We start from the raw sequence: 25,397 nt of genomic DNA on the forward strand, positions 1-25,397 counted from the left end.
CGGCCCATAGAAACAAAAAGCAGCTTCACTGTATTTTCTAATTTTCATTTCTAAGCTAGGGATTTCAAGTAGGTCAGCACTAGCGGACCTAAGGGGACGGCCACAGACAGTCATCGAGATAGGAGGGTGCCAGGCCATTAAGGGCTTTAAAAACCAGTAGAAGAATTTTAAAGTCTATTCTAAAGGCAACCGGAAGCCAATGCAGCAAAGCCAAAACTGGAGTGATGTTATGCTTAATTTATGATCTGTGGTACGACGCGTGTTCCGTGTGTGACACCGTTGCATGTCAAAGTGTAAATCGGGCATTAGAGCTGAAAAGTTAACCAACATCCAGGAGTCTCACCTCATCATAGAGGTCCTTGGGGGGTCTTGTTCCGGGCTTGAACTCCGGATCTTCAGAATATTTGTCGTAGTCAGGGCTGGAAGTCACGCAAAAATAAAGTGTCACCGAGAGTTCAAAAAGGTGGATTTTCGCTATGACTAGTATCATTTGGCAGTTACAGAGGACATTTACTCACTCATCTCCCATCTCGCCGTCCCCTGTGTGCTGCTCAGCGTCAATGGCTTTGTCGTCAGGTCGGCCAGCTCGCTCCAGGAAACTAAGGTAGGGATCGGCGCGCATCGTGGTGTACATCTCATAGCCTGGCAACAGTGAGCAAGGATGAGCAAGGCTGTTAGCTTTCTTTAGATTAGAATACAAGACCATGGGAGTTTTCTGCACATGCATTAGGAACACGAACAAGCCACACCATGTTTGTAGACTCCGACGAGGATGGAGCGATCGTCCCAAATGTCCCACCAGCCTGCCGGCACCTCCTGCTGTTCCATTTCAGGCATCCAGATGTCAACATCCCTGGAAATGACATCAAGTCAGCTTTACAGTGGGCAGGTGACGTGCATGTAGGGCTGTCACGATTAGGACATTTTACATGACGATTAATTGTCACTCAAATAATTGCGATTAACGATTTAATTGTGTTTGTGTCGTTGACGATTACATTTCTGTTTGGCACGGCACATATGCCAAATAACCGAAATATACAAAGAAATTAAGGACATATTTGACAACTTTACGTGCATGTGTATGAAGGACAGAGCACAAGTGTACATGAGTGGAAAGATAGATACCTGATGTTGACTCCTCTCAAGAGGGAGTCTGCATGCTCACCAATCACCTCCTGTTTCAGGTAGTAGAGCATTCGTACCCGCAGCAACACCCTGCAGGAGAAGGAAACACGAGAAGAGGTTTATACTTACACAAATATCCTTGCTATTGGGCATAAACCTTGTATTTCTATTTTTTTAATGGTTTCTCATAGAGATGCACCGATCAGGTTTTTTGGGGCCGATACCGATCACCGATCAGCTGGAATCAATATCTGCCGATACCGATATTACCGATCGATCACAGCGTGGAATCAATATCTGCCAATACCGATATTACCGATCGATCACAGCATGAAATCCATAAATTGTGTCACTGTAGCAGCATTTATATATTTAATGATTCCTCTTACACATTGACATTGTATATATTAATTCAATTCAACTTTAGATTCTAAGGTCACGATTCGATTCAATTCTCGATATATTTTATCGTATCGTAAATCATTTTAGTTCTAGGAAAATTCCTCCTAAAGAAAAAAACTAAAACATTTTCCTATAAAGACAGTGGCAATATTGTCTGCCCTTCATTATTTTCAAGGTTACTTGGTTATAATGGTTAATAACATGTTTCTTTAAAAGCAGAATCAATAATAGGCCAAATAGGCCCTTAAGATTGTTTTTCTGTACACTGTATATACACATTTGGGATCCTTGCTCTTGGCATGAAAATGTTTGAGAACCACTGTTCTTAAACAATATCAGACAACATTTCTGTTTGACTGACATTACCCAGTTTTTTTTATTTTTATAGGCCTGTTTGCTCACAAAAACAGGATCTGGCAACACCTTTTTTGCACCTGTTTGCTTGTTTCTGTGTCAGAAACTGAATGGCAACACTTCAGCTGCTAGCTCTCATGTCGCGCACAGAGAGAGAATGAGAGACGTTAACTGGAGACACACACACACACACACACACACACACACACACACACACTCCTATGTCAAATGGGTCATTCTCAACGAGCCTCGTTAGTTAACCTAACAACACAGCTGGCCGGCAATAGTGTTGAAAACGCATTCATCGTGTTCACTTCTCTGGATTCTTATCCAAGCAACTTGGAGCATAAAAAAATCGTGGATTTTACTTTGAGATGACAACAGCTAAAGGTAGAAGTAAGCTACTTATATTCTGATCTATGATGAATTATTCCAGTGTCAGTGGTTTATCCAAGACGTTTAAAACAAACGACTTCACTCTGAGACGGCAGCAGCTCTGCTCTCTCTCTCTACTCCTCCCTGTGCATGTGTGTGTGTGTAGAAGGGGAGGGGGGAGAAAAGTGGCTCACAGAAGTGAACTGCCACACACACACACACACACACACACAGAGAGCGAGAGAGAGAGAGAGAGAGAGGAGAATAACAGCTCTCCTCTGTCAGAAGCACGCATGCACAACGCGCGCGTCTATTTCGCTAAAAAAATCGATCGGCTCGCTTTGATCCATTATGGAAACACCGATCGATACCGATATGGCCATTATCGGCCGATCTGATATCGGCGCCGATCAATCGGTGCATCTCTAGTTTCTCATAAATATACTATATAATATAAGCTCACAGCATTGAGGTCTGGCGGTTGTGATATTTTTGAACATGTGTGAAACATTTCTCTATAATAACATGGCCAAAATAGGTACAACAGGTTTGAATTAATTTCCGTTTCCGGTAAAGTTAAGGTTTTGGACATACAAGGTTATGGTCAGTCGTCAGCAACGATATGCATGCTGTGTGGATACACAGGTGCAATTATACCACATTTTGTACAAGTTACATTAACGAACGATTTTACTTTGCACAAATGTGGTAGGGCCGCACTAACTTGTTGCACTGGTGTTTGAGGTGTTTGCGGTAACTGTCGTCCACCAGGAGCGTGTCAGGGTTGTACTTGCGGATCCACTCCACCTTCTGCACGTCGAAGGTGCTCTGGGTCTTCACCCGCTTGCCCTTCCTGCCTCGTGGCACAGGGATGGACAGACCTGGGAGCAGGGAATGACACATGAGTTTAAGAACCACTAAAGGCTTATTTATACTCGTTTACACAATTTAGTTTATTGGCTAGACAAAAAAAAATAAAGATTTGTTTCCTTCTTATTTTGTTACCTTTTTCAGTTTAAGTTTCAGAGACTTTGGTCCAAAGACTTGTGCAATAAAGAATTAATTAGCCTCAATGCATGACAGGCATAGACATGAGGACACGAGACACAGCCTAGGTTTCCACCATTCACAAGTAAAACCTGCTTTGGAATTGGTATTGCAGCTTAAATTGGGAATGTGATTCAGCAAACCCTTTTGTTTCCCCCCCTCCTTTTTGTTCAAATCACCCAAATTAGCTTCAAACCGTGTGCCTTCCTACCAGAGTGGTTGAGCAGTTGTTGCGGCTCACGGCCATTCTCTGGCGGCGTGATGAGCTCCCAGATGAAGCTCTTGATGTTCTCATCACCGCGGTAGTGGAGCAGGCAGAAGACCAGAATGACGCGGCAGATCGTCTCCACGTCGCGCTCACCCAGGCGGCGCTTGCACCGGGCGCGAGACAAGATGTCCCGCCAGCGACCCCAGCTGCCGACGGAGAGGAAGAGAGACAGGTGTGAGGACACACACACACACACACACACACACACACACACACACACACACACACACAATAAAAACAAATATGAAAGGCTTTGTCTTGTCATAAGATCCCTGCATTAAAACATTGTTTCTCAACCTTTTAAACGTAGGACCCCCATAACTCTGAGTGTGTAAATGGAGTAAAGCCGTTTTGCTTGTACTGTATAAAAACCCTCAATACATAACATAGCAAACCCTAGTAGAAATGTATCATCATTTATAGTTTTATTGGAGAAATTACATATTATATACGAGTCACATAATGTGATCATTTGAGATACGTAATTAATAAAATAATGATGCTGTCCAAATGTAGGGGTGGAGTTTACCCGTTTCTCTCCTTGTCTCTCCATTGTCTTGCCTTGTCTCTCACTTCCTGTCTTTATTTGGCTGTCAATTCCGAGTGAATCTGCTTCTCCATCACTTGACTGCCGTTCTGCTTCTGAATCATTTATCCTTTCCCTTTATTTCTGTAGATATTCTCTCAGCTGCCCTGCATGAATCTTCTCCTTCAGTCTCTCCCATTTCTGTAAATGTTCAATCAGCTGCCCTGCATGAACCATCTCCTTCAACTCTCTACAAAGTCTCTTTCCTTCCTTCTGTCTATAATGCTCCTTCACTCTGAACAACTTTAAAGGTCGTCAGATACCTGTTCAGTTCCCACTAAACAACGCTCAAATCGGCTGTGGTGTAATACGTCTAATACTAAAGACTTGATGTCTTTTTTTGTTATTGAAAATATTTCTTTTATTGGGCATATTGCAATTGACAATAAAGATTTCCATCTTAGATCTCAGAGTTTCACATATTTTTGGTTTTTTTCACCCCCTTGTCCCATGCTGTCCTTTCCTAACCCTAACTCCAGAATTTTCTCAAGAGCAAGGTTTATAGAAAGTTCGAAGACAGAGAGTACGTGAAGTCCGTAAAAATGTACCATGTCCACAATATGCAGCACGAGTTCAGGGGTGTACATAAATCCATTTTCAACAAAGAAATATACAGTTATCACACAAACAAGAGTATTTACACTAGTGCTGAGGACATGACTTAAGTGCAATATGTATTTAATAAAAAAAGTCTAAAAAGTAAAACGTCTAAGAGCAACACAAGAATAAACTCTTTTAGCATCCTTTTCTGATCTAACCTGACTCAGTATTAAAAGCAGTTGTTCCTGGTCGTTTGGCTAACACGGTATATACTGTATATGTGTGGTCCACCTACCCATAGATGAGCAGGTGTTTCTCCACCCGGAAGCAGTCGGTTCGACCGTAACCTCCTCCGCTGTGGCGTTCCGAGCGCCGCGAGGATCGGGATTGCCTGGAGTTGGCGGGAGGATACTCGTCGTCACTGTCCGCGTCAGAGAGCTCACCGCCCTCGCCTCGCAGGGTCGAGAACTGCCGGGTCTGTTTGCGCACTCGGGGAGTGTCGATCACAAGGGTGTTCTACACGGTAACAGAAGAAAACGGATAAGGATAGAGATGGAGACGTGTTTGTGATGATTGTAATATACATAATATGTGCAATTGGTTGATGCTTTTAGCCAGAGAACCTCACAGTACCACAAGTGCATTAGTAGCATGGGGTGCTACAATGGGAAACAAACTTTGCACTGGGAAAGGCACTGCGCAAAAACTGTAGTTTTCTCCCAAGACAATCAGACAGACACCAAAAATAATTGATGTGAATGGTGTGGTAAAGGAGACACTGGCGTTTATTTGGCTGCAAAGGAACCAAACCAGTGTAAAACACTTAAACCTTCAAAAGTTTACAAAATGGCTACATAAGAACTAGGGTCAGGCCGCGACCTGGCGTTTGCCAACTGGTCTGAGGCCCTAAGCTAGATGCAGAATAGATATTCCAAGACCCAAATTTAGAGTGAACATTTTTAACTAAAATCTTTGCTTCTGGGGGTCCCTGGAACATAATATTTTGAGATGGAGGTCCTTGAAATGACAAAGTTTGAGATTGTATCAGCACATTGTTTATACAGGCGTGCAAGGAAGACTGATGTCAGACTGGCATAACTCAGTCCTGACATAACAGCTGGTCGGTTGATGATTTCGTTTTTTTTTATGTGTTTGGTTATAGCAATATATAATGTATATCCTGGTCTCTGTTGATACCTTATGGTTGTTAGCCTTTACCTTTCTGTTCATAGAGTCAAAGTCAATGTCAGCCTTCTTGGCCCACTTCTGCCAGAACTCCGGGTCGTCCAGGGCGATGTCGGTGCGGTTCTCGGACGCCACAAAGCTGGCCTTAGAGAAGGTGGAGCCCTTTCCCTCGCTCTCGATGGTGATGGTGGTGGCCCTGCGCTGCAGGATCTGGTCGATGTCCTCCTCGCAGAAGCGGCTGCCCTCGTCGTTCTCGTCCATGATGGCGGCGTAGGCACCTTTCCTCAACAGGTCCTCGATCTCTTTCTTGGAGAACTGCTGGACCTGCTGGGGGGAGAAGGGGAGAAGGTTATTATACCACGAAAGGCCATTTAGCTGAAGGGAAATATGTAAAAAATATATTTGCATACTTAGTAGTTATTGTGTCTAAAAAGATATATTTAGCCACTTGTACGCATGCCCCCACCCACCAAAATCAAAATACTAAAATCGCTAAAACAATAGAAAGCAGTAAATGAATTTCAATCTAAAATATCTGGTTCTCAACCTTTTCAGGCCGCGACCCCCCAAATAATCATATTTTAACTGGGGACCCCCCCCACCCTGACGAGCACCAAGAGCTGAGGCATTACATTTTGTAGAACACGGTTCTATTGTGAAAATAGCAGATCTACATGCTCACAACACCTCGCGTTGACTCAAATATTTGACAATTTCATTTTAGAGGTAAAGTCCTTACATTGTCACTTTAGAAAATGTGCATATACCCACTACACTTAAACTTTATGTTGGTTTGTTTACTGTTGAGTGAGAAAGCAATGTTGCACATTAATTTAATCATCTGGGGACCCCCCACAATACTTTGGGGTTAGATCCACAGGTTGAGAACTACTGCTTTAACATAAGGACCATGGAGCGCTCACCCCGTTGACGCTGCCCTCTTTGTTGCCACTCATGCTCTGCAGCACGGCGCGGTCCAGACCCAGCTTCAGGCTGGCTTTGTCCAGCATCTCCCTCTCGTAGGAGTTCCTGGTAATCAGGCGGTACACCTTCACTGCCTTGGACTGGCCGATACGATGGCATCGCGCCTGGGCCTGGGAGGTGGAGGAAGAGAGTGGAAAGGTCACATGGAGAAGCATTAGAAATGCTCACTGGTGGCGCGTCACTCCCCATATCCTGTCAGCCTACTGTCCTATATCCATAATAAAAATCACACCCGTGTGAACTGAGCGCTGGTTTCCCCCCCCCCCCCCCCCCCCCCTTCCCCCCTGTGTGTGTGTGTGTGTGTGTGTGTGTGTGTGTGTGTGTGTGTGTGCGCGTGTGTGTGTGTGTGCCTGGTCTGGCCTGGCCTGAACAACAGCGCCCCTCCCTTAACATGTGTGGTCAGAAAAGGTTACTGCAGGCTACAGACAGACAGACAGACAGACAGACAGACACGCAGACAGACATACCCACACACACGGCCACGTATAGGAGCGTTGTGACCACCGCTCAAAAAAATGGCATAAAAAGCCCCAAATAATTCTTTAAAAGAGATATATGTACAGGGACAAGGGGCAAAAATGCCTCCCTGAAAACTCAAAATGCTACTAAAAATCTAAGTGAGGACTAAACTGGATAGCAGTTTTATCTTGATTATTTTAACTAGACCTATACATATTTTATCATCAAACTTTCACAGGAAAATGTGAATAAAACTATTACAAAAATAAAACAAGTAACTTCCACACCTTAAATGCTCCCCAAATGTATTGCCACTTGATTTTTACACAAAGAGGGGGAAACTTATTTTTGGATCAGACAATGGAGTACAACGCAGTACCTGGAGGTCGTTCTGAGGGTTCCAGTCAGAGTCGAATATGACACAGGTATCGGCAGCTGTGAGGTTGATGCCCAGGCCTCCAGCGCGAGTACATAGCAGGAAGACAAAGCGGTCCGAGTCGGGCTTACTGAAACGGTCGATGGCGGCCTGTCTCAGGTTCCCCCGCACTCTGCCGTCAATACGTTCATAAAGGTATCTGGGCAAAACCAGAGGATAAATAGCTTATTCGTCAAGGATTTGTCAAATTAATTTGACATGACAAAACAGTGACATCAAGTGTCATTTAGGGCCAAGGTGTAAATCATCCTGCCATCCACTTAAAGAACTAAATAACATCTAGGCTCGTTTTCCTACTTACAGTATATTGATCTCAATACCTCACCATACCTCACCCCAAAACATGATTTATGAGACTGTGGCAGCTTGTGTGGGGATAGGGTTGCAACGGTACTCAGTGTTACCGGTGGGCGAGCACAACACAGAGTACTTTACCTGCACACCGATAAAACCGTTAAATAAAAATAAAACGTATCCACTTCTCAGCTCTGCCCCGAGGCAGGCTGCAGGCAGCGCAGTAGAGATGTGACGTTTGCGAACGACTGTGCTCTTTTGAACGGCTCTTTTAAATGAACGATGGAATTCGGTTCTCAATCGCGGGAGCTGTTCCTTGAGTGAGAGTGTCGAGAACAGATTCAGAATCAACGGATCATCCACAGGAGAGGCACAGCCCATCAGACTGATGCCTCGTCCCCACTCGCAGGGCACGTTCCAGGCGGCTAGTTGTGGCTTTATAATGGCACAGCACGCAGTAGGTGGAAAAACAACGATGAGCCAAACAAGAAAATGCAGGCTGTTGTAACACTAACAGTGTTGTTCCTTTTTTTACAAAGCTGAATTCTCGATATGGTAGGATGGTTGTTGTTGTCGTTGTAGCTTGAGGTAGCATTGGCTGCTACTGAGAGCTCACAAGACGACAAGACACTCAATGGTGGTTGAAACGGTGTTACCGATAACCGCGGTGCTGACACGCACTATATTTTCTGTGTTAAAAATCTCATACCGTTGCAACTAGTGTTGCCCGATCCCGATCACGTGATCGGATCGGCCGCCGATATGGCCGTTTTTATAAGATCGGAGATCGGGAAAAAAATATCGAAAAAAAAATTTTTTTTTTTTTTTTCAATTCTTTTTTTTCTGGGAGTACTGAAAGTTACAGGTAAGGTGAATGCGATATGAAATGTAAGCTTACCATAATCACAGTAATCCTTAATCATTTTCAATCATATTCAAGGGCTTTTGGAGAAATGAGACAGACGGCACTGCAGAGGGAAGGTGATTGTGTCAGACTCTGTGTCCAGCTGGCAGCTGATGCCAATAAGTAGTAATTGGCCCCTTGTTAATGGATCAAAGGAAGGCAATTATGTCTCTCTGCACTGTCAACTAGCTCCTACAGATGCATACTTTTCAAGCAGACTGGTTAATTGGTTCTTAACTTATTTTGTTTCAACTTTAAAAATGGCCAATGTTTTACCAGTTTTTATATAGTTTGTTGATTATTTTTGATGTTGTAATGGTCTATTTTATTAATTTTTTTGAGATATTAAACAGGTTTTAAAAGTCCTTAAATCATGACTTCACTGCCAAATTTCAAAGGCCACACCAAAGGTCCGCTGCACAATGATTGAGAAACACTGCACTAGTAGGCCTATATCACTATACACTACTCATAAGCTTTGTTTTTAATTTGTTGATTCAGTGCTGCACTAAGTGATAGAATGAATAGAATTTTTTTTTCTTAATGCCTTGCCAAAAGATCGGATGGGGAAAGATCGGGATCGAATCGGAAGCAATAATATTTGATCGGTATCGGATCGGGAGCAAAAAAACCCTGATCGGGGCATCCCTGGTTGCAACCCCAGTGTGGGACAACCAAGGCATGGATGTGTTTGTAACTAGTAACACATTCATGAGAAGAACAAAAAAAACAACACTTTTGACCGCAACAAATAGTGAAAAAGCGATAAGCTTATGGGCTCCACTCTCCACTCCGCTATGAGGGCTGCTGGGTTCTGCTGAGGAAACTGGACAACAGGGACATTTCTGCCTAATTAGACACCATGGACAGTCATTTGGGATCAATATAAGTAGGAAAATGAGCCTAGATGTCTTAAATAATTGCCATTGCCCAATTTCAACATCAAATCCTGGTACAATTCCCTGCATTACGTTCCACTGCTGTGCTAGAACGTCAAACACCAAACTGGTACCTCTTGTTAATGAGGTAGTCCTCCAGGATGTCCAAGCAGCGCACCATCTGAGAGAAGATAAGCACTTTGTGTCCACCAGCTTTGAGGCGAGGCAGCAGTTTGTCCAGCAGCACAAGCTTGCCGGCCGACCGAATCAGGGCCTGCAAGTGGAAGTCTGGGGCCATGGGGTCATACTTCCCCCGAAGTTCCGTTACAATCTTCTCCTCTGCGCCTGGAGGGACCAGAGAATCAGAGCAATGAGTTGGTTGCATTCAATAAGACAAATATCAATCTATAATGAGTAATACAACGCATGTCGGTGACACTTAAAGGGCCAGTTCACCTCTGGGACAACCAGATCTTATTTTATTGTTGTTTGGGACACGATCAACACAATCCTGCATCATACGAGTCATCATGCTGCATCATATGATGCAAAATGCATCATCATTCATGCTGAAATACTAAAATATCTCAAAACACAGATTGAACACAAAAAATAACTCAGGATTGTGTTGATCGTGTCCCAAACAACAATAGAATAAGATCTGGTTGTCCCAGAGGTGAACTGGCCCTTTAAGTGATAAAAAATAAACAGGTGTTGTTTCTTCAGCTTTTTTATTAACAATACTAGCAATACAAACCAATTACATTTTGAGTGTCACAGCTACGTTTGCTCCACTTTTGGGAGGTAAAGAAATCATAGCAAAAGTCCTAGCACATTCCATTCTGGCTGAAAATAATAGTCGGGTCAAAATTCTAATTTTCACGATTTAAAAAAAATAGCAGATCTACAAGCTCGCAGCGCGGCAATCGGTGCCGCGCTGTGAGCTTGTATATCTGCTATTTTTCAACCGTTAAAGCATAAAATAATGATACACAATAAGGTGTACCCCGTTCTAAATGGGTTCATGTTTAGATGCAGTACCAGTAATGAGGTAGGGGTGGTTGCAGCACTTGCGCAGCTCCATCATGGTGTTGAGCAGGTTGGGGACGTTGCTGTTGCTGGTGGCTCCTGCACTGAGAAAGCTGAAGTTTCTCTCCAGGATGGCTCTGTAGTACTTCTTCTGCACATCCGTCAACTCAACCTGAGAACAGAGACAGTCGGGTTTTCACCACAGATATAAAGAGCTAGATGCCTCGTTCGCCTCTGCAGTTCATTGGAGCGACGTGCAACAGTTGTAGTCCGGACATCCTGGAAAAACTAAGGGAACGCTGTCAGTCAAAGTGACTACTGGCCAATCACAGCGCGACTTTTCCGGGACTTATCCAAGGACTACAATTCAATTCAACAGAGCCAGTTCCGATGTTGCGCGGCTCAGCTGTTCTTACAGGCTGCATACGTAAAGACCCGCCCCCACCTACCTCTGATTGGCCTAGCAACTTCCCTGTGTGACGCACTTAGTCCCTTGATGCACATGCATCAGAGTCGAAGGAGGCGTCTACCTTTCTATGTCTATGGGTTTTCACAATGACAGGCATGGGAAAAAATCTGCCAAATCCACTGAGGGCTGTGTAGGCCCATAAGAGGGGTCCATCATGGTCATCACACGATTATATAAAATGCCAGGTAAACCCACAGAAGTCCCTTGAATAGCTTAAAACCGTTCTCTTGATAAATATGTTTTATCAGTATAGGTTTGATCGTTATTAGTGGGTTGTTATTTGAGTCCTTCAGCTCTCTTGACAACCTCATTTTGTTCTTCAGCACCGTCGACGTGGGCGAGTTGGAAGAGTGGGAGGAACATAGCCCAATTCTCTAGAGCGAAAAACACCTACAGCTCTATAATATAATAATAACACTGTAAGTTTTATCTTGCTCAGACAAGCCATCAAAGGTGGAACTATGTATATTCATTGTATTTCAATGGAAAATATCCTTATGTATCAAAGGACCATACCAAAGATCTTTTACACATGGGACCTTTATCACTCTTTGACAGGATTTCATCCTTTAAACTGTTTTGATATCTCTTTCTGTTGATTTCTGAGAAACGCTATTAGGGATGCCAGAAACTGATACAATTCTATATAAAATATTCTACTGCCCTGGCGATGATTTTGCGCCTTGCACAGCGGCCACTGAAGTGTACAAACTCACAGCCGACTTGGAGACAAAAGACGAGTTTTCCTGATGCGTACAAAAAATGTCATACAATATCGTAGCTCAGGAGGAGGGTAAAGCTTAACCCCATTCTTCAACCATATTTTGTTCAGAAAGCTCATATCAGTCATCAAATGCCTAATTATTATTACGGTTCCCCAATTTACTGACTGATTGGGTTTTTTGCTGTTGATACCAAAGAGTTCCAGTTCTTTGGCAGAGAGAGAGAGAGAGAGAGAGAGAGAGAGAGAGAGAGAGAGAGAGAGAGAGAGAGAGACACACAAAAAAGAAGCTATAAGTAAAAAGTAGTAAAAGGTGCTCCTGGATCAAAAACAAAATGGCAGATCCCGGCACTCAACGATTAAAAAGAGGGAACTTTCATAATGAAGACTGTTCTCTCTTTTTAAACTTTGAGTGCCCGTATCTCCCATTTTTTATCCTCATTTCCAGTTCTTTAACTGGTTAATCCTACCTCAATGATGGTCTCTTGTTTGGGTGCCAGGTTCTTCTCAACATCCTCCTTTAGCCTGCGTAACATCATGGGTTTCAAAATAGACTGCAGCTTCTGGACCTGTGAGACAGAGACAATATATGGTCACAGAGTGCTGAGCTTCACTAGCAGCATATGCAAGCAATGAGCATCTGAGGGTTAGGGCTGTCACAATTATTATAATCGTCTAATCGTGATTATTTGACATTATCGCAATTATTTTGTCATAATAAGTCATAATCGTGAATGTTGAAAAATGTCCGAAATAGTGGAAATAGCAGATCTAGTTATGTGTCATATCTACCATGTACAACTTCAAAGCCTAAAAGCCAAACAGAAATGTAATTATCAACGACAAAAACACAATTAAATCGTTAATCGCCAATTATTTTGAGTGACAATTAATCGTCATGTAAAATGTCATATCGTGACAGCCCTACTGAGGGTGGGAATGAATTAATTAGAGGCAGTGACCCGAGTCAGTGGGCGAACGAGTCAGACTGTAGTGAAATTCCAATACCGTAAGTTCGTCTCACTGGCCCACTCCGCACTCCACAGTGACCGGAAATCGTTCGCATCCCGAATGTTAATTTCTTTTTGGAGGAGCTGAGATTGAGTCGAGAGGAGGCTCCCCCTCCAAGGCACTTAGAGTGAGAATCGAGGAGAGTACATCAAGAGTACACTTCAGCGAGTCTTGTGGAAGTGAGTGTCTGTTTTGTTATTGGATAGTGCAGCGGACCGCCTCCTCAGGCTTAGGGATGGAAACTACGTTGTCTGAGAGATGAAGTCCATAAGCGGTAGCCTAGCGCAGCAAGACAATCCACCCATGTTAAAACAAGGAGGGGATACTGCAGTTAGTTAGCTGCATTAGTATATAGTCTGGCCAAGCCAGGCTACATAAGCGGTGCCTTGCCGCAGACCTCAAAGGGATGATTTAGAGCGGTGAGAGGATTGATCTGTTCACGTCCTAATAATGTAAACAATGCAGTGTGTGTATGCACGCCACTGTCTGTGAGAGAAAGTGTCCCAATTGATTTAACTAGAGGAGATATTTACGGGATATATATTTGAAAAACAGTTATCAATGCTAGTGTCCAATACAATAAGACATCTAAAGGACGGAAGAGGTGAGTAGGCATAAAGTAGAGTAAATGGAATTCGGCTATTCATTTCAATCTGTTCAATTCCTCCGGACTCCTCCGCATCTAATCCTCGCTAGGAGGTGGGACTGTGCCGGGAGTGGAGGACACAAGTAACTGGACGCTGGTAACTGCCGCGGCAGCCACCACCGCACAGACGGGCAGTTTAACACTACGGGACCTGCCGGTCCGTGCGGCGGCCGCCGGTCCTACTGGCGGGACTGCTGGTCCTATCGCCGGCGATGCAGTGCGACTGCTGGTCGAACTGGCGGTCGTGCGGCAGTGTCTGCCGCTGCAGTTCCGCGGCAGGTGCCGGTGCCAGAGAATGTATTCGCTCTTTCTGCTATTCTGTCTTTGTTTCTGTCTAATAAAATATATTGGCTCTAATTACCAACACATTATTTCTTATTATGGCTTTATTCTGTCTTATTATGTCTTAAAGTGTACTGTAAAATAGGATGGGACCGGAATCTTAGCTTATGAGAATTGCTGACCTGTTCCTCCGTTTTAAGGTCTCCAAATTCTTTGAGGAACTCCGTCTCGGAGGCGAACTGGGCAGGCTCCAGGAAGTGCAGCAGGCTGAAGAGCTCCTCCACCGTGTTCTGCAGGGGTGTTCCTGTCAGCAGCACTTTGTGTTCCTGGGAAACCGCAGAGAAACACATCGTCACTGTGGGGCAGAGAAACCTTGCATCGCCAACTTTCAAATTTGTATGTTTTTTTTTCGCAAAGTAAAGCCCTGCTTCGTCATACAAGGCCATCGCACAAAAGTAGTGAAAACAGCAGATCTACAAGCACAAAACGCCTCGCAGTGCGAGGCGTTTTGTTCTTGTAGATCGGTAGATTTAAATCATTTTTAAAATGATAAATGAATGTTTTCACCCGACAACAACGACATGCAGGCGGGGACGGGATGGAAGGGATGGATGGACATAGGAGGGATGGGGAAGGACAGAGAACAGCGAGGAGAAGAAGAAGAAAAGCAGGTGAGATGGAGATGCCAGGAACAGGAGGGGGAAAGACAACAGGAGAGGAAGAAAGAGAACCAGGTAGAGCGGTTCAGAAAAAGATGTGAGAAGACGGAACAGTTGACAGTTAACATGAGGGGAATGAGAGGCAAATAAGGAAGTGGTTCGAGCAGGGCGCCAGATTACAGAAACAATTATGAAAGAGACAGGAATAAAGGGGATTGAAACTACTAAGTGTTCGGCTCATACATCTTCTAACTGTACGAGACTTCAAGATTATTATGTGTATGTAAGGTACGCATTGTGCTGTGGGTCCACTAACCAGGTCAAGCATCTTCAGGCTGTCCAAAAGCTTGCAGTTGCGGTTCTTGAGGCGGTGAGCCTCGTCGATGATCACACAGCGCCAGGAGATCTCCCTCAGCTCTGGGCAGTCAGACAACACCATCTCAAAGGTGGTGATCAGAGCGTCAAACTTGTACGCACCAGGGATCAGGTGCTCCTTAAATGACAGAATTGTTTGTTGTTGTTTCGTTGTCATGGAAGAAAAGGGGACAAAGGAGTACCAAAGTAAAACCAGGAAACCGATAGCTGTTCACGGTTAACACTGCTTTAATTCCATCCTCCTTTTGGATTGGTTTACTCAATATTACGTTCATCCTTACTGTGTATTATATTCTGGCTGTTGTTGCAACTGAGAGAATAAAGTCTCATCTTACACAGACGCCAGCACACAAAAAAAAGTGTACACAGATAACCTGCCAACATTTCACAAAATCTATGACCCCTCGTCTGATATATTGTGTGTGAATACGTTTTTTTTAACTCTATAATTTTTATCCCATGTTTTTGCAACCCATTTTCTCACCCAGTGCCAACTACCTAACCTGTAGTCCTGGTTTCCGCTCTCCCCCTGCCACGCCAGGGGAATTGGGGAGCACCTGGCTGGCTAGGGGGAGGTAGTATAGAAACCAGGACTACTGCATGTTTTTGTGAGGCGAAGCGCTAACCACTGCGCCACCGTGTGAATAAAAGTTTAAGTGATAAAAAGAAATCCATGACCCCTCAACCATACCTTCTCGTCCTTACAATACATCTCATACTGCTGGATCATCTGCCTGCTGGCCAGGCTGCCGTGGTAGACGATGGCGTTCATGTCGGTCCACGTGCAGAACTCCCTCTCCCAGTTGGTGATGGTGGAGAGGGGCGCGATGACCAGGAAGGGCCCGTGGATGTTCGCAGCAAACACCTCCTGCAGCAGCGAGATGGACTGGATGGTTTTCCCCAGTCCCATCTCATCTGCCAGGATGCAGTTCTGCCTGGAGGGGTAGGAAACAGAGAGTGGATTGTGACTTCATTAACCCATTTAGACCTGAAAAGGGTTTTCTAGATCTTAACAGTTTTCTGAAAAAACCTATGTTTCTCTGTCAGTGGTTCTCAAACTTTTTCGTGTCAAGGACCCCCAGGAATTCTATGTATTTGACCACAGACCCCCATCTGAAAATATTTAGTTCCAGGGACCAAGAGAAGGAAGGATTTGCGTTTCAAATGTCTGCTTAAAAAAAAATATATATATACATTCAAAGATTTGCACACATGCTCAAGATATTTCAAAAATAGCAGATCTACAATCTCAGATGTGCTATTTTTTAATAGTTAAAGCATGAAATAATGGTTAAAGTGGTGACACAGATATGCGTACCAGGTCTAAATGAATATAAAGAATATAAACACATCATGACCTGTAGAGAATTACTTAACCAGAATGAACAATATTCTGAGTAGCCCCACCGTTTATATTCCATGTGTCTCCATATTGTGAAATTTCTTTAGACAAAATAATACAATTTCACGACATCCTTCTTTAAGTATTTTTTTATTTACTGAAATGAAACGTACGCATTCTCACCAAAGGTTGTGCTCTCGGCCGTACCAGCGCGGCTGTAATTTAGTCATGGCCTCAAGTGTAGGTAGACATTTTATGATTGTGTTGATACATTTTTAGTTACCGGTATTTTGCCGTGTCAACATATAAAAGATCCAACAAAAATGCTACAAAAGCAATGTGTAAACAGTCAGCCCTGACCGGTGGGTAAATAACAGCCTACCGTTACTGTTAGCTAGCGCAGGGGTTTTCAAAGTGGGTGACGGGGCACCCTGGGGTGCCGCGACGGCAGTCCAGGGGTGCCGCGAGATCATTTGATAATATTTTGAATTTATTTGGGCACTTGAAAAAATATTAAGTATCCTTCTAAACTTGAAGTACAAAGTTATTTTCAGTCAGTTCTAACCAAAATGGCTATTATCTCAACGTTTTCCTCACAACATAATAACTAAAATATCGTCACTGTCGGGCAGAAAACCTTGTATCTCCAAGTTTCAAATGTGTACGTCTTTTGGTAAAGCAAAGCCCTGCTTCATCTTACAAGACTGTCTCACAAAACAAGTGAAAACAGCCGATCTACAAGCACACAACGCCTCGCATCGTGAGGCGTTGTGTGCTTGTAGATCGGCTGTTTTCACTAGTTTAGTATATTTTATAGATGATAAATACAAAACGAACGGTTTTGGACATACAAGGTTTCCACCCGACAACGACGATATGCTATAAATAAAGTATAAGGTGCTGAGTGAGAATTATAATGTAGGGGTGCCTCGGATTTAAAAAAAATATTTATGGGGTGCCCTGAGACAAAAAAGTTTGGGAACCCCTGAGCTAGCGGAGTGACACAGAATGTTTCAGTAAAAACGTTCCAGTGCTGTTCTGTCTATCAGCACTCATGAAATGCCTCTTGTCCGATCAAATTACCGGTACTTGACCGGAACCGACTGCTATATAATTGCGAATAACACAGATTAAAGTGAAAGCAACCGATAGATTGAGGGTAAATGCATTTGGTGAATCATCTTCCCTCACACTGTTCATTTTCTTCATTAGCCCTAAATCTGATTACATAATCTAACTATAAAGGGCACTTTAATGAAACCGCTTCAACCGCCATCAACAACAAATAATATCTACATTTCCATCCCGCTATCATTAAGAAATGTATGTCAAATGCATGTCATGTGTTAAGTCACATGACATGCATGTCATGTGTTTCCTTACCTGTTGTACCAGTTGAACAGCAGCCAGTTGACTCCTTCCAGCTGATACTCTCTCAGGATGTTGCCACTCTTGTATTCTTTGGTCTCCTCCAACTTTTTCCATGTGCTGGCTGGGGGCCTCGGCTGAGAGAGAGAGAGAGAGAGAGCGAGAAAAGGAAAAGGTGGTTAAAAGAAACAGCCATTACGATGCCGACACAGGAAGACGTGCTGACGTGCTAAGGCAGGGTTCCCCAATTAGTTTTCCCCAAGGGCCTGAATTATGTCTCGGGTACCAAGCCGAGGGCCACAACATTGCAGGGGGCGACGGTGGCGTTCCCACTACTCCAGCGACAGTTTTCGTCGTCGTATTTGCCAAAAGTAGGCGATCTACAAGCTAGCGCGAGGCGATGAAAGCTTGTATATCTGCTATTTTTGGCTAAAGTTGTTAATTTAAAAGAATGATCCTATCACAAAGATGTGGTGGCCCCCCTGTATTAACTCTGACGACCCCCTAGGGGCCCCAGACCCCCTGTTGAAGACCCCTGGCCTATAGCAACCACACTAATAAACAGAAAGACTACAGTCTAGTTCCTGTGGGTGAGTGTATTTTCCACATTAGTATACAATTATTATACAAGCCACCTACCGTTCTCTTGATGCGAATCTTTCTCTTCTGGATCTTTTCAAACTCTTCTACCTTGCCCTCGTCCACGTCCTCCTTCAGCTCCCAAGTGGCGTCCTCATAAGGCAGAGAGCCCCACTTCACCAGGTAGTACACCACCGGCTGGACCGGGCGCGGGGAAGAGGAACACAAAGTGGTGACGCGAACCAGTAAAATAACAAAATAAAGTTATTCAAATAACGTTACTTCAAATTCCCCGACGAGAGAGACTCCCAGCTATTGGAAACATTCATATTTTCAAGTGTGTATGGGGTAAAATTAACAAATTATCCTCTCTCTGTGAATCCAAATTTCAATATTCATCAGCTACTTTCACAATGTTTCACAAGCTACTGGCAGACATTTAACAAGGCACTTATTTTCACTCTTGCCAGCAGAGCATCATCAAAGAAACAAGTGGCAGAACAACAAACGGCTCGACAGCCTGAACTCTCACCTCTCCATTATCCTTGTCCACGCTGTGGGAAACATCCAGAATCCTGTCTACCTCCACGTAATCCGGGTTGAATGGCTCCTCCTCCTGGACGCAGACACACACAACGGGGTGAGAGGAGGACAACTGGGTCAGACGGGTAATTACGGAAACATAAATGTCATTGACAGGGATGGGACGTTATGAAAATGTCATATCACGATTATTGTTTATGATGATAGTATCGCGATAATCAAAATCCATTATCCTGGGGTGGAACATTTGCCAAAAATAGCAGATCTACAAGCTCACAACGCGTCGTAACGCGATGTGTTGTGAGCTTGTGGATCTGCTATTTTTGGCAAAGACATTTGATAGTGAGTGAAAAAAAAAGACTGTATCAAGTACGTTATTACCATAACCTTTTTCCAATTAAAGAGGGTTTAATTGGTACCGGATATGCAGCTCGGCAAATAAAAGGTGAATTGATCCCAGCGCATGACGGAGGACGATATCACGATAAATTAAATCTCCACGATACGGTTATCGCGAGTGTTTTTCATCATGATTAACGATAATATCTCTTGTCGTCCCATCCCTAGTCATTGAGAACGAAATCTAGGGACCTGAGCGGTTTCTGAAACGTTATCCTGATGTTATCGCCTCATTGAAGAAAGAGTTGGGGCGGCGGGGGGTTGTACATCAAAGAAATAAAAAGTAAAACAAATACGAAAAAGAAACCCCTCACCTCCTGGAAGAAGGTCCTCATCTGAGCATATTTGGTTTTGAACCTCTTGAGCTTCTGGTGGATCCTCTTGTCCCTCTCCAGCTGCACCAGCGTGGCCCACTCACAGTGCATGTAGGAGCTGAGAGAAACAGAGAAGGAGCGCTCATAAATAAATAATACATGGACACATAAAAAGGGCAGTTCAATGACAAGGACACAAAGTGTCACACGATGCTACTTACTAATTCTTGTATTTGACAAAGAATTCTTCCATGTTCACGTACTGGCCTGGAGAAACCTTTGAAAAGAACGGAGAAAAGCAGGTTTTGAGGTTGTAATTTTTTTTCCAGATGAAAACATAATTTCTAGAGCATCTACCAGCTAGAAAACTGAGGAGGAATTTTATTTTAATTCTGAAAAGTGCACATGCCATAACAAAACAAGGAGATTTACAATTAACCCATTAACAGCGGGAAAGCCGATACGTTGTTATACCTTTACAACTGGGAAGGAATCTGTGTCATTTTAGAGGTTGCCAATGCCATGTGTCATGATGTAATTGGTTGAAATTAGTTAGTGCAGGCCTACTTAAGCACATCATATTGTTTTACAGAAATAAAACGTGATTTAGTTTTGATTACAAGATTCAAAGAATTTGGGGTAGTATTTGTTTGGTGTTTATTGTTAAACAGGTGCACAATATAACCAGGGATGTGATCTACTTAAAGTGTCAACACATGGATACATTTAGGGGCCTTTTCCACCAAAGAACCTTGGTTCCAGAACCAGTGCCGGTTCAACTTTCTTTGGAACCTTGGTTCGTTCTTGAGAACCGGCTTGCGTTTCCACCAGATTGAACCAGAGCCATTGTCCCCCAGTTCAGATGGTGGTTCACTGGAAAAACCAAGGATTTTGCGGTTCCGGTTCGGAACCAACTTTTACGGTTCAGAACCAACTCCGGTTCTCGGTGGAAAAGCACACCTCTGGTTCATCCCATAGGCGGGAGAAAGAACCGGAACCAGTTCTTTGCCGGTGGAAAAGGCCCCTTTGAGATGCGGTCAATAGTCCTACCTCTTTCTTGGTTATTCTCATGGACAGAATTTTGTCTACAATCGCTGCATCTTCCTCGCTGGGGTTTTCCTGTAGAAAACAACAACAATATATACATTATTGTGTATATATTAAAAAACACAACAATCAATAATAAAATAAACTTGTGGCACTGTAACCATGGCGACGACAGAGCCCAAAGATCCCATAGCCTGAATGTAGACCTGCCACTGTTTATCATTTTACACAAAAGCGCTAATGAACAGCTTACATTTTGAGAAAGTGAAAAACGGGTGTTGTTATTTTGTGCATATGCTAATGGTCAATTGCTCCAGCCACTGAGGAGAGCCGGGCAGAACGGAGAGGTATTGGTGGAGGATGTTTATAGAATTATAGGAGGATAATCACTAGGAAAATAGTTGCAGTCCTAACACTCACCACAAAGAACTGCATGCTGGGCTGTCCGTCCACATCCAGTTCCATTTCCTGTTTGATTTGTGCGCCCATGATCTGGGCGGCCGTCCCTCCACTGATGGAGGCCACGGCGGCCGCTGTCGACGTAACGTCCACGTCCTCCTGCTCGTCTTCATCATCTGTGATCTTGATATCCAGGTCCTCGGTGTACTTCTTCCTCTTCACCACACGATTGGAACGTCTCTTCATGTGAAAGGGACGGAAAAGAAGAGAGATGCTGCATTTTAACACTTGGTGCCAAACACGAGTTCCCCGAGTTTGGGCTGTTGGCCGTTTTTGAAAAACTTTTTTTGCTCTCCCTACTTCCGGTTTCGGGATGATCGCGATCGCAAAATGCATGTTTTGACTCCCAGAACAACTCTTATCTTTTCAACATGGCAGCAATGTTTGTTTACATTTGAAGAAAACACTACAGCCTCTATCTTTTGAATGCCTGAACTCTTCCAAGAGGATATTTTTGTTTGAAAGCTGTGAATGGCGTGCACACGTGCGGTGCATCATCCGTGCATTATTCGTGCATGACCCGTGCACATCGTGCACATTAAAAAGGTACGATTCTGGCAATTGAAGACATTAGTCGATTTTTATTCTTGGCAGCAAGCAGGTTAAGGACGGCGGTTGCCATTGTATCCTTTTTTTTGTACGTACTTAATTATTATTACAATCATAACCAACCCCAGCCAATACGCGAATATTGATTGCGACCGCAAGTCGAAGTTTACCATCAGAACCGTCACAGCTTGTCCGTACAGGTAATGCCTGACACTGTGGTTCCCCTGACACATCACTGGTGACATCACAATGATGTCGGGTACTCAGAGCAGGGATCTATCTCCTAGCCTAGTTCCAGACCCTGAATCGCTAGCCACACCCCTTTAAATTTTTGTTTTGGTGATTCAGGGGTCTAGAATTCCTCTCATTGAAGAGGCCTTCCTCGTTCGAAAATCCGTACGGCGAATCAGCGTCGTGAATCAGCGTCTTGTGATCAGCGTGGGTGGGGGTTTCCCAGAACTCATGTGCGTTTCCAAGTAAACTAGCGCCGCCGCCGTATCGTACCGTGCATCGCGTCGCGGTAAATTGCGATCGTATCGATCTCGCTATGAAACACCAGTAGCAGGCATGTTATGTTGTGTTTGATTACTAGTTCGTAGTGCTCCTATTCTGCCTGTTTCTTTGGTTAGCAAGTAGTACTAGCAAGCAACAGGCTAGCCACTAGCCAGCCACACATAACAACACTACGTCATGTGTTGGTCAGACGGTGAACCAATCGCAGAAGACTGCCTCTTTGGCAACGCCCATCCCAGCAATCGCCCTGGGCGGGAGCGACCTCAGACTGAATAATGAAGTGAAACGAAATGTCAATTCAGGCTGAGTGTCAGGCTAGGGATCTCCATATATGGGCATAAAATGGATTCTGTTGGGGATCTCCATATACGTATGGGCATAAAAGGGATTGTATCCCAGATGATGCCCTGTTAGGGGAACCATACTAACAGAATCCATATATAGCCAAGACAGATGGCGAGGTCGCTTTTCGCCCTTAGGCGTCTTACTGGTTGCGACCGTCAGGTCGCATTTACTATCAAAACCTCGACCAGCTGTCCGTCAGTCAGTCAGTCAGTCAGTATGTCTGTCTGTCACACGTCACACTTTTCCCCTGCTCATATCTCCGCAACCGTTGCCCCGATCCATGCCAAATTTTGCACACACTCTCCTTGCCTGCCAAACCACAACCACAACCCATCAATTCTCACATGACCCTCTTCTAGCGCCACCATGAGGCCGGTTCTTGCAAAACACATTTATGGACACAGCTCCTACAGATTTTGCCCTAAAATCACGCAAATCGGTACACAGTATGTCTACACTCATCTCATCTACATGGATCTCTCCCATATAGCGCCACCATCAGGCCGATTTTTTCAAACACATTTTTGGACACTGCTCCTACACATTTTGCCCGATTAGGGAGTCTTACTGGTATATATATATTCATTGTAGATGGCATGTTTTTCTATTCAGTAAGGCATCTTGATCAGTAAAGTAGTCAAAGTGGCAGGTTTGGAGTCGGACCAGTCACTGCAGTCGGAATCCTGCCCTGTGTTCGTGTGTGTGTATGTACCGTTGCCAAGTCTTCCTCAAGAGTAGTGGGTGAGGTGGGGCTTTGCTCCCCATCCGAGTGGTCCGAAGTGGTCCTTTTCCGCTTCTTGGCCCCTACTAGAGTGATGGTGCTGTCAGAGACAAGAGAAAAGAAAAAAAAAAGAACACATAGGTAAACAAATGCCATTCAATTCTCAAAGGAAAGACAGCAAACCACTCAAACGAGTACATCAGTCAGGCAGTTTAGTTTTAGTCATAGTCTTTGAATCTAATTAATGTCTTTTAGTTTTAGTCATAATTTGGTCACCCAAACAGTTTTAGTTTTAGTCAAATTTTAGTCGACTAAATATGTATTTTGGCAGGCCTTGATGGCATCGTAATGACTGATTTTACACTTGGTTGCGTGCTGAAAATAGCCGATCTACAAGCTCACAACGCGTCGCGCTGCGATGCGTTGTGAGCTTGTAGATCTGCTATTTTCAGAGCACAACACCTGAGAGCAACCAAACATAAAATGACTGTCTCCTCCACTAGTCCCCCTCCCTAACGTTTTAGTCTAGTTTTTATTTTGTTGACGAAATTGTCAATATATTTAGTCTTGGGGCGCCCCGCTGGCCTAGTGGTCAAGGCGCATACCACATACTAGGCTATGATGCCTGCTGGCGTCGCCGGTTCGATTCCCAATCCGGACGACCTTTGCCACATGTCATTCCCCATCTCTCTCCCCATTTCCTGTCTGTCTACTATCCTATCAAATAAAGGCATAAAAAGCCCCAAAACAAATCTTTAAAAAATATATATACCGGTATATATCTTAGTTTTAGACATCAGTTTAGTTTTTATTTAGTTTTCGCCAGTGAAAAAAACGCAGTTGGCAAACATTTTTCCTCAAAGTTTTAGTCGACAAAATCAACACTGCAGTCAGGCTTACTTAAGCTTGGCCTTGCTCTTGCTCTTGCTTTTGCTTGCAGTGCCAGGCGTTCCTGTGCCTCCAGCCGCTCCTCCTGCAGCCCCTGTTGACTTTGCCTTGGCCTTTTTCTCTGCTCCGCCACCACTCTTCACCCCTGTTGCTCCCGTCACGGTGCTCTTCTTCTTGCTCCCTCCTCCGCTGGACTTCTTCTTAGCCGTGGTGACCACTGTGACGTTGCCCCCCAAATCTGAGGACGCATGGCCGGCGGGAAGCTCGTCTTGGTTCAGAACCCGGGGGAGGTTCTTCTCGCCGCGCGCCTTGGCCCGTGCTATGGCCTCGGCCACAATGCGGTTGGCCTTCTCCTGCTTGCAGAGGGTTTCCACGCGGCGCACGGTGACGGGCTCCCCTCCGGCCTTGGTGATGCGGATGGCCTGTGGTGAGCCGGTGGTGTTGGTGGAGGCGCCTGTGGTCGACGTGTTGATGACCTTCACCACAGACACAGTGCCACCGGTGGAGGACGCAGAGCTTGTCTGAACAGCCAGAGACAAATGTCACGATTAGGGGTGTAACGATACATTTGAACGATATGATGCGCATCACGATACATGGTTGGCGATACGATACATGGACAATATTGGTTCAGTCATGGCGATACGATACGATTCGGTTCAATGATTTAAAATCGATATAGTAACTATTTAACAAAGACATTAAATCTGTGTGAAACGTGTCAATAGAGCAGTTTTCTTTTTTTTAAGGTAAAAATCTATTATGGAAAGAAATAAGTAAACACATATGGACAAACCCGCACGTTGTCATGAACACAGAGATTACACACGTTTATCGATAGACCAAGAGTAGCTATATGCAATGGAAAAGTAATTCAACCCCTCTTTTTAATTTTCCCTCTTAAAAATGCTAAATACAAGGCACAAATACTTAGTTTCCATACAATCGATCATTTGCATTGCAAAACGATTCGATACTGATTATTTGCATTGTAAAACGATACGATATACAGAGCCAAACGGTACAATATTTGCTTTTGCATAGTAGATCATTGCAAATTAAAAACAATTTTTCGATTCAGTTACTATATCGTTACACCCTTAAGGCCCATTCCCACTGGGCCAGATAACAGATAAAAAAATCTCTTTCTCCAGATCCAGTGGGAATGGGCCTTTAGTCACATATGAATGAATGAATGAATGTACTGGATACCTTGTGTATCACTATCCAATTGTCTTTATTATATAAATCAATGCTTTTGCTCAAACTTTTATGACGTTTCCACCCGACAGTGATGA

The 25,397-nt window shown here is 44.0% G+C and overlaps 1 protein-coding gene across 2 annotated transcripts in view; it reads right to left on the reverse strand.

Annotated features, from left to right (window-relative positions):
* chd8 (chromodomain helicase DNA binding protein 8) overlaps positions 1-25,397 on the reverse strand; it is a 42,666-nt gene that overhangs the window by 12,063 nt on the left and 5,206 nt on the right. The window contains exons 6-30 of one of the 2 annotated variants that reach the window (XM_080727169.1): positions 24,112-24,620; positions 23,203-23,311; positions 21,045-21,263; positions 20,628-20,696; positions 19,799-19,854; positions 19,578-19,695; positions 18,854-18,937; positions 18,382-18,519; positions 17,758-17,879; positions 15,724-15,967; positions 14,974-15,150; positions 14,181-14,324; positions 12,530-12,628; positions 10,882-11,041; positions 9,975-10,185; positions 7,708-7,903; positions 6,809-6,979; positions 5,919-6,209; positions 4,996-5,216; positions 3,518-3,720; positions 2,984-3,140; positions 1,129-1,218; positions 750-853; positions 519-642; positions 344-419 (exon numbers count right to left, since the gene is read on the reverse strand). In XM_080727169.1, coding sequence (XP_080583295.1) covers positions 344-419; positions 519-642; positions 750-853; positions 1,129-1,218; positions 2,984-3,140; positions 3,518-3,720; positions 4,996-5,216; positions 5,919-6,209; positions 6,809-6,979; positions 7,708-7,903; positions 9,975-10,185; positions 10,882-11,041; positions 12,530-12,628; positions 14,181-14,324; positions 14,974-15,150; positions 15,724-15,967; positions 17,758-17,879; positions 18,382-18,519; positions 18,854-18,937; positions 19,578-19,695; positions 19,799-19,854; positions 20,628-20,696; positions 21,045-21,263; positions 23,203-23,311; positions 24,112-24,620 — 4,092 coding nt within the window. Of the gene's footprint in view, positions 1-343; positions 420-518; positions 643-749; positions 854-1,128; positions 1,219-2,983; positions 3,141-3,517; positions 3,721-4,995; positions 5,217-5,918; positions 6,213-6,808; positions 6,980-7,707; positions 7,904-9,974; positions 10,186-10,881; positions 11,042-12,529; positions 12,629-14,180; positions 14,325-14,973; positions 15,151-15,723; positions 15,968-17,757; positions 17,880-18,381; positions 18,520-18,853; positions 18,938-19,577; positions 19,696-19,798; positions 19,855-20,627; positions 20,697-21,044; positions 21,264-23,202; positions 23,312-24,111; positions 24,621-25,397 lie in introns of both variants that reach the window. The other variant, XM_080727168.1, reaches the window with a different exon arrangement.

The sequence above is a fragment of the Nannobrachium achirus genome (assembly GCF_963921795.1).
Source record: "Nannobrachium achirus genome assembly, chromosome: 5".
Classification (NCBI taxonomy): Eukaryota; Metazoa; Chordata; class Actinopteri; order Myctophiformes; family Myctophidae; genus Nannobrachium; species Nannobrachium achirus.